Source organism: Monodelphis domestica, chromosome 5, assembly GCF_027887165.1.
Source record: "Monodelphis domestica isolate mMonDom1 chromosome 5, mMonDom1.pri, whole genome shotgun sequence".
Classification (NCBI taxonomy): domain Eukaryota; kingdom Metazoa; phylum Chordata; class Mammalia; order Didelphimorphia; family Didelphidae; genus Monodelphis; species Monodelphis domestica.
The window spans coordinates 267258201-267273008 of NC_077231.1; the positions used below are offsets into that span (position 1 = coordinate 267258201).

General features: G+C 36.9%; 1 protein-coding gene across 1 annotated transcript in view; it reads right to left on the reverse strand.

The window, feature by feature from the left end:
- Positions 1-14808, reverse strand: part of MALRD1 (MAM and LDL receptor class A domain containing 1) — a 1015998-nt gene that overhangs the window by 831838 nt on the left and 169352 nt on the right. Inside the window, exons 14-15 of the mRNA XM_007504899.2 lie at positions 8590-8710; positions 4665-4799 (exon numbers count right to left, since the gene is read on the reverse strand). Of these exons, the coding sequence (XP_007504961.2) occupies positions 4665-4799; positions 8590-8710 (256 nt within the window). The remainder of the gene's footprint in view (positions 1-4664; positions 4800-8589; positions 8711-14808) is intronic.

Consider the following 14808-nt stretch of genomic DNA (forward strand, 5'->3'; position numbering starts at 1 on the left):
AAAACAGACACAAAAACCCTTTTTTAAAGAGACTCAGTAAGTTAAAATGTTATGTATCCCTATAAGAAAAGAGGTCATTAGTAACTCTTTAAACTGTTGTTATCACATGACCAGCTAGAATAATTACACTTATAGTGAACAGTGACAAACTGTATAGGATGAAAGGACAAGACATATATAAGTATATAGATATATACATGCATAAATACATATACATGTGTGTATATATATACACTATAAGCTAAATAAAGAGGTTAATACTAAAAGAAATGGGAAAAGAAACAAATGGGGGTTAATTTATATGTCACAAAGAACCTCATGGTGGGTGGGGGGAGAATATCAATACACTGTAAGGGTAAAGAGGTCAGAGACAGGAAATACTCAACTCTTATATGCTTTGAAATTGACTCAAAGAGGGAAGAACAATCCAATCTTTTGGGGCAGAGAATATATTTGTGCACTATAGGGGAGTAGAAGGGTAACAAATGGAGTGGTTGGGAGGGAAGCAGTACAAGGGAAGGGTAGGGGGAGGTAATTTTAGAAAGACTACAAGGAAAAAGGGGGAAAAGAAGAAGTGGGGGTTGAAAGGAAAGTAAAATTAGAGTGGGAACTACAGGGACTGATTAAAAGCAAACATTGGTGTAGAAGGAAATAGTGAAAGATGAAAAGGCAAGACCAGGAGTAGAAATCAAAATGCTGGGAAATATACAGCTAGTAATCATAACTCTGAATGTGAATGGAATGAACTCACCCATAAAATGCAAGGGAATAGCAGAGTGGATTAGAATTCAAAACCCTACCATATGCTGTCTACAAGAAACACACATGAGGAAGGTAGCTATGTATAGGGCGAAAGTAAGAGGATGGAGCCAAATCTATTGGGCATCAACTGATAAAAAGAAGGCAGGAGTCACAATCATGATATCTGACAAAGCCAAAGTTAAAATAAATATAGTTAAAAGAAAACTATATCTAAGCAACTGGAAAAACATTAATTCCTCATAGGTGGGATGAGCTAACATAATAAAAATGTCAATCCTACCCAAATTAATTTGCTTACTTAGTGCCATACCCATTGAAGTACCAAAAAAACTTTTTACTGAATTAGAAAAAAGCATAACAAAGTTCATTTGGAAGAACAAAAGATCAGGGATATCCAAGGAAATCATGAAAAAAATGCAAAGGAAGGAGGACTTGCAGTCTCAGATCTCAAAAAAAAAAGATCAAAAAATAAAAAATATATTCCAAAGCAGAGGTTATCAAAACAATTTGGTACTGGCTAAGAGATAGAAAGGAGGATCAATGGAATAGACTTGGGGTAAATGACCTCAGCAAGACAGTCTATGATAAACCCAAAAATCCCAGTTTTGAGGACCAAAAGCCACTATTTCATAAAAAAACTGCTGGGAAAATAGGAAGAAAGTATGGAGAGATTAGGTTTGGATCAACTTCTCCCACCCTTCACCAAGATAAACTCAGAATGGGTGAATGACCTGAATATAAAGAAGGAAACTATAAGTAAATTAGGTAAACACAGAATAGTATACATATCAGATCTTTGGGAAAGGAAAGACTTTAAAAACCAGCCAGAGCTAGAAAAAAATCACAAAATTTAAAATCAATAATTTGATTACATTAAATTAAAAAGGTTTTATACAAAGCAAACTAATACATCCAAAATTAGAAGGGAAGCAACAAATTGGGAAACAATCTTCATTACAAAAGCCTCTGACAAAGGTCTAATTACTCAAATTTATGAAGAGCTAAACCAGTTGTACAAAAAAAAAAACTAAGCCATTCTCCAATTGATAAATGGTCAAGGGACATGAAAAGGCAATTTTCAGTTAAAGAAAGTGCTCTAAATCTCTGATAATCAGAGAAATACAAATAAAAATAACTGAGGTATCACCTCACGCCTAGCAGATTGGCTAACATGACAGCAAAGGAAAGTAATGAATGTTGAAGGGGATGTGTGGCAAAGTTGGGACATTAATGCATTGCTGGTGGAGTTGTGAATTGATCCAACCATTCTTGATGGCAATTTAGAGGTATGCCCAAAGGACGCTAAAAGACTGTCTGCCCTTTGATCCAACCATAGCACTGCTGGGTTTGGACCCCAAAGAGATAATAAGGAAAAAAGACATGTAGAAAAATATTCATAGCTACGCTCTTTGTGGTAGCAAAAATTTGGAAAATGAGGGGATGCCCTTCAATTGGGGAATGGATGAATAAATTGTGGCATATGTTGGTGATGGAATACTATTGTGCTCAAAGGAATAATAAAGTGGAGGAATTCCATGGGGACTGAAGCAACCTCCAGGAATTGATGCAGAGTGAGAGGAGCAGAACCAGGAAAACATTGTACACAGAGACTGATTCACTGTGGTACAATTGAATGTAATGGACTTTTCCATTAGTGGCAATGCAATGACCCTGAACAACTTGGAGGAACCTATGAAAAAAACCACTATCCACATCCAGGGGAAACACAGTGGGAGTAAGAACATCGAAGAAAAACAACTGCTTGAATAAATGGGTCGAAGGGATATGGTTGGGGATGTAGACTCTAAATGAACATCCTAGTCTAAACAACAGGGAAATAGGTTCTGATCAAGGACACAAGTAAAACCCAATGAAATTGCGTGTTGGCTGCAGGAAGAGCAGGTGGATAGGAGGCAGATAATGTGATTATTGTAACCAAGGAATAATGTTCTAAATTGACTAAATAAACTTATTCAAATGGAAAAAAAGATAGTCCAATTATCCTTGAATTTTTGCTCTTGGATCTATTTTCCAGGTCAGTATTTTTCCCTAAGAGATATTTCATATTTTCTTCTATTTTTTCATTCCTTTCATTTTGTTTTATTGTTTCTTGATATCTCATGAAATCATAAGCTTCTATTTGTTTTATTCTGAGTTTTTAAAGAATGAATTTCTTCCATGACCTTTTATCCTCCTTTTCCATTTGGTCTATTCTAGTTTTCATGGGACTCTTTTCTTCATTGGACTTTTCTAGTAGACCAATTCTGTTTTTTAAAATAATTCTTTTCTTTATTGGAATGTTGTGCCTCTTTTCCCAGTTGACCAATTTTGCTTTTTAAGCGATTCTTTTGGCATTACTTTTTGCATTGTTTTAATTTCTTTTTTGGATTCTGTGTCTCACTGTGGGTTGGTGCCAGGACCTGGGACTTCAAGCATGGGTCTGAGACACTCTTTTGTTGGTGCAGCCCATGTTGCAATATCCCAAAGTTAGCCTAGTCACAAAACCTAGTGCAATAGTTGGGGGAAGGGGAGGTCAGCCAGCACTCTTTTGTGTGCAATTTTACTTTGGTTCCTCCTTATCTCATGAAAAGTGACTCTCTCTGCTTGATTCCCTTTCAAGATATCTCCCACAGGAGAGGCCTCTCTACATCTTGATATTGTTTTTTGGCTCCTGTCATTTTGAAGTGCTATTTAAAAATTGGTTTGGAAGTACTGTCAGAGTGGTTTCAGCTTGTGTTGCTACTAAACCTCCATTTTGGCCCTTCATCACCCCCAGAGGTCACAAGATGGCACAGTAGAGTCTGAAGTTAGGACAATCAATCTTCTTGAGTTTGAATCTAGACTCAGAAACTTACTAGCTTGTGACCTTATTCAGGTCACTTACCCCTGCTCATCTCAGTTTTTTCATCAATAAAATGAGCTAGAAAAAAGAAATGGCAAAAAATTCCAGTTTTGTGAGTTGAATTGTTTTTCTTTTTTGGTTACAAACTTAATTTTCAATAAACATGAACATTTTTAATATCTAAGGAAAAATAAAAAAAAAGGAAGCTGCCATTTAAAGGGGGAAGGATAGCCATGTCACAGAAATAACTAATCTATTTAACCATATACCCAAATATGAATTACTTATTTAAAAAACTAAAGCTATATGCTGTCCCAGAGGAGTAGAAATTTTACCTTCAAAAACATAAAGTTGAAAAGGACTGCCAAATATTGAAAATAGATCATTTTACCTATCACATACTACAGTTGGTAGCAGCTAAAACTGCTCAATGGAAGGTGCTATCATATAAAGATGACTTGAATTGAAATTCTGCCTCATACACTTGCTAGATGTTTGACTTTGGGCAAAATGTTTAGCCTGTTTGCCTCAGTTTCCTCATCTGTAAAATATGGATGATAATGAGTAGCTATCTCTCAGGATCAAATGAGATATTTATAAAAGTGCTTTACAAACCTTAATTTTTTTAAACATTAGTTGCTGTCGTTATTAATTATAAAAAATAGAAAGTAATCAGTGTTCATCAAGATGATGGCAACAATGCTGGATATATCATGGACAATCATTTAAACAACATTTTTAAATTAAACAATTAAAAAAATATCTATAATGGATTGGCATTTTTGACATCTGAGCTCTGTCCTAAAGTTAGGCCTATGGGCTTTCCCCATAATCTTAATGAAAGCAAAAAAAAATTCTTTACTCATCTTAATTTGCTACTCTTATTTACTTTGGGTTGCTTCAAATGTAGAGTGTACATTGAGCTTTCCAGAAGCTTGAATTCTTATCGTTTTCATTAAGCAACCTTAATGAAATCAAATGCATTTAGCATTACAATAGAGAGCAAAAATACGTAGATATTTGCAGGGTGAGTGATTAGTTACTCAGTAGTTTCACATACCACAATGGGCTTCATCCATTCCATTTGGGCAGTCAGGAGTAAAGTCGCACACTTTGCTAGATAAAATACAGCTTGCATCTTCACATGGCACAAATCCAGCTTCACAACCCCCAGTTTGGGCAACAATCTCTTTTCCTTCAGAATATAAACACAAAGCATAATTGTCATGGGGACATTTTTTAAACTGAGTTTAAAGTAAAGAAAACTGAATCTATAAAAAGCTCAAAGTCTGAATCAGATTAAACTGGGTTGAATTTTGGTTAATTAAGTCAGAGTCTTCCCTGTAATCAATACAGGAGCAAGCAGAGCTTTCCCCAAGGAAGTATGGACATAGAACTATGTCAGGAGTCAAACCTTAACTTAGAGATTTACTAACTTTGACTCTTGGTCATTTTCATCATCTATAAAACTGAAGTGGCCATAGTTGATGTCCTCTTTAGTTTCTTTTCATCTCTAAATCTATGATACTTTGATTCTACAAATGTGGTGTTAGGGAAGGACTTCATCTCTAGGGAAGTCTACTTCTAGATAGTAACCATCATCTCTGAGTCTCACCTCTAAATCCTTTCCCATATTTGCCACATCCAGTGTCTCAGTCATCTTCTTTTCAAAATGGACCTGTTGCCAGACAGGCTTCTGCTTGACAATATCCACCCACTCCACCAGACATTTGTTCTAGTTTTCCAAGAATCCTAATTATAACTCAGAATAGAATTGAACTCAATTAAATAGATATAGGTTGAACTCAGAATAAGATTTTCTGTCTTACTATGGAAGATCATTTGTCACCCAAGAACATACATTATAAGCAATGTGGCAACTAGTTCTGGTGGATGGTCATTTGTGGCTTGAAACTAAGGAATTAAATGATTCTCTGAGTGAGTGAATGTCTCTCTATAAACTTATCTTCTACTACTGCAAGAAGACATATACTCCCCCTTCCAGTAACTACACAAGAGCAGCCATACATACACACACACAAAAAAAAAAATCAGTAATTTAGAAATAACAGAAGACATGAGGGGAGAGAAATTTTGGGTTTGGGGATGGTGAATCATAAGTAAAGGAAACCATGGGGCCATGAATTGATCTGGACACAAATGAGAACTGAGTTTTAGAAAGAGATTGATTGAGTAGAAGACAATTTAAAAATCAATTTCACACAGGAGGTGAAGAAAAGGATTAATATGAATATACTGTGGAGCAAGAGAAACCAAAGATTATACATGATATGTAAAATTGTTAGGAAGAGCATAAAATAAAACAAAACAAAGTTGACTACTTTGATTCACTTTGTCCTAATTATATCAATATGGTCTTTAATTCACTATGTATGAAGTAATCAAACATGAACCAAGCTCAAACCATTCTTTAGAGGTGCACGTACAAGTTTAAACACACTACCTATTACTAACATTTTTTTTACTCTCTGGATGAACTTAAACACCACAAGGGGAAAAAATTGACATTTTTTTAAAATTTCAACTCCTCTAAAATGTGAATTTCATTATATGCTCATTTGCAATATCGAATTCATATTAATAGGAAGCACCTTTCACAGAACTGTCTGAAAGGGTTTATAAAATGAATTTCTAAACTATTGTGAAATTATTTTCATTACAGCATAACTCCATAACCATTTTGTATGTCATAGACTCCTTTTACAGTCTAGTGAAGTCTATGGACTCTTTTTCAGAATAATGTTTTTAAATACATGAAATAAAATATAGAAGATTACAAATGAAACTAATTCTATTAAACTATTTTCCCAGCCATGTTTAGGGACCCTTCACAATCTATTCAAAGTTCTACTTGAGTGTCTGTGGACCCAGGGCAAAAATTTCTGCCTTAAAGCAAGTTAAAAGTGATGAGGAAGGAAGGAAGGAAGGAAGGAAGGAAGGAAGGAAGGAAGGAAGGAAGGAAGGAAGGAAGGAAGGAAGGAAGGAAGGAAGGAAGGAAGGAAGGAAGGAAGGAAGGAAGGAAGGAAGGAAGGAAGGAAGGAAGGAAGGAAGGAAGGAAGGAAGGGAGGGAGGGAGGGAGGGAGGGATGGAGGGAAGGAGGAAGGAAGGAAAGAAGGAAGGAAGGAAGGGAGGAAGGAAGGAAGAAAGGGAGGAAGGAAGGGAGGAAGGAAGGAAGAAAGGGAGGAAGGAAGGAAGGAAGGAAGGGAGGAAGGAAGGAAGAAAGGGAGGAAGGAAGGAAGGAAGGAAGGAAGGGAGGAAGGAAGGAAGGAAGGAAGGAAGGAAGGAAGGAAGGAAGGAAGGAAGGAAGGAAGGAAGGGAGGAAGAAAGGAAGGAAGGGAGGAAGGAAGGAAGGAAGGAAGGAAGGGAGGAAGGAAGGAAGGAAGGAAGGGAGGAAGGAAGGAAGGAAGGGAGGAAGGAAGGAAGGAAGGAAGGAAGGGAGGGAGGGAGGGGAAGAAGGTGGGGAGGAAGTTAGGAAGGAAAGGAGGAAGGAATCAAGGGAGGGAGGGAGAAAGGGGGAGGGAGGGAAAGGAAGGGGAGGGGAGGAGAAGGGAAAGGGGAGGGAGGGAGGAAGGAAGGAAGGAAGGAAGGAAGGAAGGAAGGAAGGAAGGAAGGAAGGAAGGAAGGAAGGAAGGAAGGAAGGAAGGAAGGAAGGAAGGAAGGAAGGAAGGAAGGAAGGAAGGAAGGAAGGAAGGAAGGAAGGAAGGAAGGAAGGAAGGAAGGAAGGAAAGGAGGGAGGGAGGGAGGGAGGGAGGGAGGGAGGAAGGGAGGGAGGGAGGGAGGAAGGGAGGGAGGGAGGAAGGGAGGGAGGGAGGAAGGAAGGGAGGAAGGAAGGGAGGGAGGGAGGGAGGGAGGGAGGGAGGGAAGGAGGGAGGGAGGAAGGAAGGAAGGAAGGAAAGAAGGAAGGAAGGAAGGGAGGAAGGAAGGAAGAAAGGGAGGAAGGAAGGAAGGAAGGAAGGGAGGAAGGAAGGAAGGAAGGAAGGAAGGAAGGAAGGAAGGAAGGAAGGAAGGAAGGAAGGAAGGAAGGAAGGAAGGAAGGAAGGAAGGAAGGAAGGAAGGAAGGAAGGAAGGAAGGAAGGAAGGAAGGAAGGAAGGAAGGGAGGAAGGAAGGAAGGAAGGGAGGAAGGAAGGAAGGAAGGAAGGAAGGGAGGAAGGAAGGAAGGAAGGGAGGAAGGAAGGAAGGAAGGGAGGAAGGAAGGAAGGAAGGAAGGAAGGAAGGAAGGAAGGAAGGAAGGAAGGAAGGAAGGAAGGAAGGAAGGAAGGAAGGAAGGAAGGAAGGAAGGGAGGAAGGAAGGGAGGGAGGGAGGGGAAGAAGGTGGGGAGGAAGTTAGGAAGGAAAGGAGGAAGGAATCAAGGGAGGGAGGGAGAAAGGGGGAGGGAGGGAAAGGAAGGGGAAGGGAGGAGAAGGGAAAGGGGAGGGAGGGAGGGAAGGAGGGAGGGAGGAAGGAAGGAAGGAAGGAAGGAAGGAAGGAAGGAAGGAAGGAAGGAAGGAAGGAAGGAAGGAAGGAAGGAAGGAAGGAAGGAAGGAAGGAAGGAAGGAAGGAAGGAAGGAAGGAAGGAAGGAAGGAAGGAAGGAAGGAAGGAAGGAAGGAAGGAAGGAAGGAAGGAAGGAAGGAAGGAAGGAAGGAAGGAAGGAAGGAAGGAAGGGAAGGAGAGAGGAAGAAAGAGAGGAAGGGAGGAAAATGAGGGAGGGAGAAGAGGGAGGGAAAATGAAGGGAGTAGTTAAGGGAAGAAGAAAGAAAGGGAAAGAGAGAAAAAGGAAAGGATAAAGGGAAGAAAGGAGGAGGGTCAGTAGAGAAGAAATCTGTTAATGTTGATGTCAAGAAGTCCTAACTGAAATTCTTACTTGACAGTAGAAGATCTAAGTCAGTATAACAATAAGATATGCAATTATGAGATTGTCATGCATTTTTTCTTTACTGTTAACTAGGTCTAAATGGTTATAGAAACAGGGATGAAATACTTGCCTTTGTTTTTGATGGGTATGTTTGAAAGTGACTCGAAAAACAGGCCACAATCTGGGTTTATGCTGATGTCATCTATGGCAACTGTGGCATTTTCTGAAAAAATGGTGGCTTGTAAAATGACCTGTTATGACAAGAAAAAAATGTTTTCCCCAAAAAAATGCATTTTATGAAAATTCCCAGTATAGGAAGTGACATCTTTTATATCTACTCCTTTTTTGCTTTCTGGAAATTCTTCTGGGAACCACAGAGACCCAATCCCACATTCAGAAGGCCAGAAATGCTTTGACAGCAAGTTAGGTCACCTTCATAACTTAGATAACCTTGTTTCAAATAAAAATGGTAACATTCATCACATCTGAAGGGATAGCTTCCCATTGGAACCATTAAGAGTGATATGCATTGTAAATGAGCTACTTCTGGTAATCAACTGTGGTGGTTTACAACTCAATTTAATTGAGACATGAATTAATTTGTAATGGGCCTGCTGAAGGCACTGGTACATTTCCATACAGGAATATGTAAATACATACATATATATTTGTAGATATACATACATAAACACACTTAGAAAGATATATAACACAAACACTAACCCCACAGTCACTCATTAATAAAATTCATAGTCTAAAATAACCTTCAGCCAGAGATTTAAATGCAATTAAATCTAACACTGTTATCAATAACTGATGTGATTTTTCAACATATTATACAGATAGAAACTGTCTTCAGAATAACTTCTGATGCAATCTTACTATCATCTCAAAATGAATGAAGATAGAAAATGAACCCTGGAACCAGGAAAATCTGAATCCAAGTATCATTTCTGATATTGTGTGTATGAACCTGTGTATGTATAGATGGCACAACTTCTCACCTCTCTAAGCAACTCAGTCTAAAAGACTTTAAAAATTGCAGTAAAAAGTGCTGCCCTGCCCTGGAAGAGGGAGTTGCTTAGACAAATGAAATCATAAGTGCAATTGCTATCTATCGCTGAGTTAAATAACGAGAGAAATGAACAATAGCTCAAAGAGCACAAGCAGTAACCTTAGAAGCATTTCTGGAGAAAGATGTGCACAATGTAGTTAGATCACCACACAGTGGGGACATTCATTTTAGATAATTTTACCTCCAATACAATTTGCCAATTCCCAAAATCACTGCCTCTATCGCAGAAAGAAAAACAAACTGGTTGGACATGAGCATCACCTGACTTTTTCATATACAGATTTGACCTGAACAAATTCTTCTTCACACCACCTAGAAGGCTATACCTTTGACACTGAGATACAACTCTGCAGGCAAATCAAAGGAGAAGTTTCTGTGTGATTAACTTTAAATTCATTTAGTTTAAATTTTAAAAATTCTTTAATATTTAATAAATTAATTAAATTAATTTAAATTAAGTTGACTTTCATTATTCAGTGTGTAAGAGGTACACAAGGCATGTCAGAGGAGGGTCAAGCAATGCAAACTATGGGCACTGACCAATAATGCATGTCCCAAAAGGGGCAAAGACAAAACCAGAGTCACTCTCCAAAATTTACAGAGAATTGGGGCAAAATAATAGAACAGGCAGTAGAACTCTAATAGGGACAGATCTCCTCCCAGCCTGGAAACAACTATTTGGGAAGCATCCTTCCCCTCATGATAAACACTCAAAACAAATGATTCTCATCAGTTGACTTGAATATGAACACTTTATATCATTTTGTCCAATTTTTCACAATTCTATTTGCGTTTTCTTCACAAAGATACGGGAGTGGTTTGCCAACAAACTATTCCACTCGAAGGACTAATACTCCAGATTCACCTGGCACCCTCAGCTCATAATTTCACATTCCAAGAAAGTCATTTTGCCTATTGACTTTTGTTCTTGTTCAGACACACTGTCTCTGTTTTTGATAATGAAAAGACCACAATTCAGTGGACTGCTGCAGTCAGATTGGCACTGATGGTACCAGCAAGGTGGCCCTCTTTGAAGTCTTGATAATCAATTTTGAAAATCATTATTTATTTGTAACTGAATGGATATCCTGATAACTCAGGTTTAAGTGACAAGATTTTTTTTAACAATCTTGGCATATTATTGTCAACTCTTGTTATGAAAAGAGAATTTTTTCACATTGTATTTTATTTACAGAAAACCTTGTTTTTGTATTTTTAAAGTTTCCTGAAAATAAGCAATTACTCTATTTCCTTGATTCTTTCCTTTGTCAACATCTCAAACTCCTTTTATTACTATTTTCCTGGAGCTTTCAGGTACATTATGCAAAGCCAAACACAACCATTTTCCTGCTCTAAAGGAGGCTTGAAAGGGAAACAGTATTCCCTGCATCAATCTGAGAAGAACACTGTTTTCTTCCCAGAATGGAAGCCAAAACTAATTGGAACAGAGGAGAATTTGGTGCCTCTCCTGAATTGGGTTTTTATAGGGTAGCAATATTACATTCTTGAAGGAAATTGCCAAAAAGGCCCAGATACTCATATTTCGATGTCAGCCTTTCAAAGCCAATTTTTTTAATCAAAAATGGAGGTTATCCACAACTTTGTTTCCCTGTATAATGACTAATACCATAAACTATTTACTTAATTGTAATATTTTTGTCTTTAAATATAATGCTAAATTTGTGTCTTTAAATACAATTCTAAATATTTAAAAAGAAATGAGGTAAAAGAAAGCAGTCTCTTCCTTACCTTGTACCTTTCTATTACAGGAGAGGCAGTGACGTCAGAATAGGGTTCTTTTCTGGTCCTGCCACTGCCACAGACAGTGTGACCCTGGGCAAGTTTCTTAACCTCTCAGGGTCCTATAAAACTTTATAAGCTTAGAAGTAGCTGAGAAGATCCAAGCTGTATTGGTAGAGAACATTCTAGTACCATAATCTCCATGTATCAAGAAAATCATGTCTGTCCCTCATGGAAAAAAATGCATGTGTGTTTGTGTGTGTGTGTGTGTGTGTGTGTTTGGTGAATGGGGCAGTTAATCCCTAAAATGTTTTGGTTACTGATCAATTCTCATCTTAAGGCAGAAAATAATAAGAGGAAAGAGTGCCAGACCTGGTTTTAGGAAGACTCATCTTCCTGACTTCAAATCTAGCCTCAGACTCTTAGTAGCTGTGTGACCTTGGGCAAGTCATTTAACCCTGTTTCCTTAAGTTTCATAATGTATAAAATGAGCTAAATAAGAAATAGAAAAAAATTTCATCATTTGTGCCAAGAAAAACCCAAATGGAGTCACAAAAGAGTTGGACATGACTGAACAACAAAAATAATTCATGATTTTAATCAATAAAATCAACTAGAATTATTGAGTTCAAGCTAAAGACAGTTCTTTTGACAGGATCTTAATCAATCAATCAACATATTTTTTCAATGAATTTACTTTGAGTCTCAGAAAAGATGCCTCAGAAAAAGGCACAATAGAAAGGAAAAGCTTCTACTTTCAGATTCAGTATGGAATTTAAAAATTAAATCAAGCTTAGATAGCTCAGACTCCCAAAACAAGTATTCTATTTGCATATTTAAAGTTTAGAAGTCCCATTTATTATTTTGAATTTTAAGTAGATGTAATGATTATTTCATTTTTCATCTTTGGGAAAATGAGCACTGATTTTCCAAAGAAATTCTCAACAGACTGTTAGCCTTTGGTTCTATCAGAGTTATTTAGATAAATTGCTTTTGAGAGGAAGAAAGGGAAATGGAAAGAGAAGAGAAAAAAAAGAGAAAATGAAAGACTATGAGTAATGATCAGAAAGAGAAGAAAATAGGAACAGAATGATCTTTTTATAGCTAAATAAAGAGGCCACTAGTTATAGTGAATACTGCAGAAAGATTGCCCTACAAAATAAATTTTAATGAAAGCCCAGAATCAGATCACCAGCAACAAAGCAACTCCAGAAAGAATAAATTTTCACTCTTGCACTATAAATTTTAACTTTCCTTGGAATTTTCAAGGAATGTCAAAAAACTTATATTGATTGTAATTATTGACTCTAGTAAGTACTTGACACCTAGTATCAGTCTTTAGTATAGAAAATTAAGCACAAATGTCAAATTTATTGTTTTATATGACACACATTATTCATAACAATAGTAAATCCAAAGGGAACCTAAATAAATATGGTACAGATATGAGACTCTAAAGATGTGAGGCTATGGAAAAAGCAATATTCAGAAGGCATTTGAAAATATTAAAAATCATGGATAGTCAATCAAGAAATATTTGAATGGGACACTGGGAATTACTGGCAAATAGAGAACAATCATATGCCTTCAAGAGCTTCTAGTCTAGCAGTCCAGATTCTTGAGAACTCATAGAATCTCTCATTTAGAGTTAGAAAGGACATAAGAGGCCACCAAGTTCAAAGTCCTTGGCTTAAGGATGGGAAAATTGAGATGGCAATAGATTTGCTATAGAGAAAAAGACACTAAGCAACTGAGAAAATATTTGAATCAAAGCCCTCTGATTCCAAATCTAGCATATTTCCCACTATTCCACTAATATATTTTACAATTACATTTTTTACCAGGGCATTGTCCTATCACATCACACTTCTGTTGCTGTACTCTGTAAACAGTTTTTTTTTTCCCCAAAACTATGACTTCAATCATTGAGTTTTGGAACTCCTGTCTCTGATCAGACTCCCCTGATTAATGAGTCTATTATAGCTAGGCAGATATAGACACAGTCCACATTCCTGCCATTGTTCAGTCTCCTCTGATCTTCTGATTATTATTTAAAAAATAACAATGCTATTGCCTCTGAACAAGGCACCCCAATTAACTTGTTTTATAGTTTTACTCACCAATCTTGTCATTTCTTAAACCAAAACATTCTTCCATAGTTATCTGCTCTCTATATATGCCATTGTGTAATTGTTATCCAGTAATTTTTCATATGCATCTAACTCTACATGAACCCATTTGGTGTTTTCTTGGCACAGATAATGAATTGTTTTCCAATTTCCTTCTCCAGATCATTTTAAATATGTGGAAACTGAGGCAAAGAGGGCTAAATGACTTGCCCAAGATCTCCTAAATGTCTGAGATGAGATTTGAATGCATAAAAAGGACTCTTCCTGATTTTAGGCTTGCACTCTATCCAGGAATAAGAGAATAGCCTCCGTATTGAAATGGAAGGTTTTGAAGGTAAGAACTCTCTCTCCTCTGTATTTGTATGCTCCTAAAATATAGGTTAGTGCCTAATATGGGCTTAACAAATAAATTTTCATTCATTCCTTCATTTTTAATTTTCCTTAAGTTCAGCAAATGAAAAATCTGAAATGTATGATTGGATTATAATATCATTACTCATTAGCTTAGAGCACTTTTGTAAAAATAAAATAATAAAAGATAATATCTATAAATATGTCAAAACATGGAAGCTTTCCTAAATATTACTGCTTGGAAAAAAAGAGGAAAAACTCCAAAGACTTCCCAGTATTCTTTCTCCTAATAAATTGAAGAAACATGAAATTCTCTACCTGTTGTTTTTCTTGACATGAGGAATGATATGTTCTTGCAAATCATCAGTCTGACTTTTAAATAACCAAATACTCAAGGATAGTCCATTAGAGACCAGTTAGTGCCTCAGCACTTTAAAATTACCAGGCTGAAAGAGGTTGACCTTAAAGTCTTCCTTCACATTAGTCTGCTATGACTAAACACCCAGCATATTGCTTTATTATAATAAGCCCACATGCTTATAACTCATGGATTTTAGAGGTCAGAAAGGGTAAATTCAGAAGGACATATAATTTGGGAGCATCCAGGCCCTTAAATGCATTTTGATATTTAAAAACCTTAGAACCGGATAAATTCCTGGTACATACAACAGTTCAAAAAACTTGCAACCAAAATCATTAGGAATTTTTTTCTCTTAAACATGGTGAATCAATAATCTGAACTAATCCCAGAGGTATTCAGAATGGATTGAAAGAATCAGATTAACCAAGAGCCATCCTTATATTAGAAGCCTCTTGGTAAAGCAATTCCAAGTTCTTTGAAGAACTAAGGATGTTTTTACTATTGAGATCCAATTTTCAGGACCAAATGGATTTTTGCTTCAATTAAAAAATAAATAAAAATTCTGGAATGGCTCCCCCTCTAGCCCAGTCTATTTGTAAAAGGCTTTTTAGAAAGAAAATCATTGACTTAGCATGGCAGAATTTTTCCTATATGATTATATAGTTTTAATTAAGTCATACTCTGGTGCCCCTT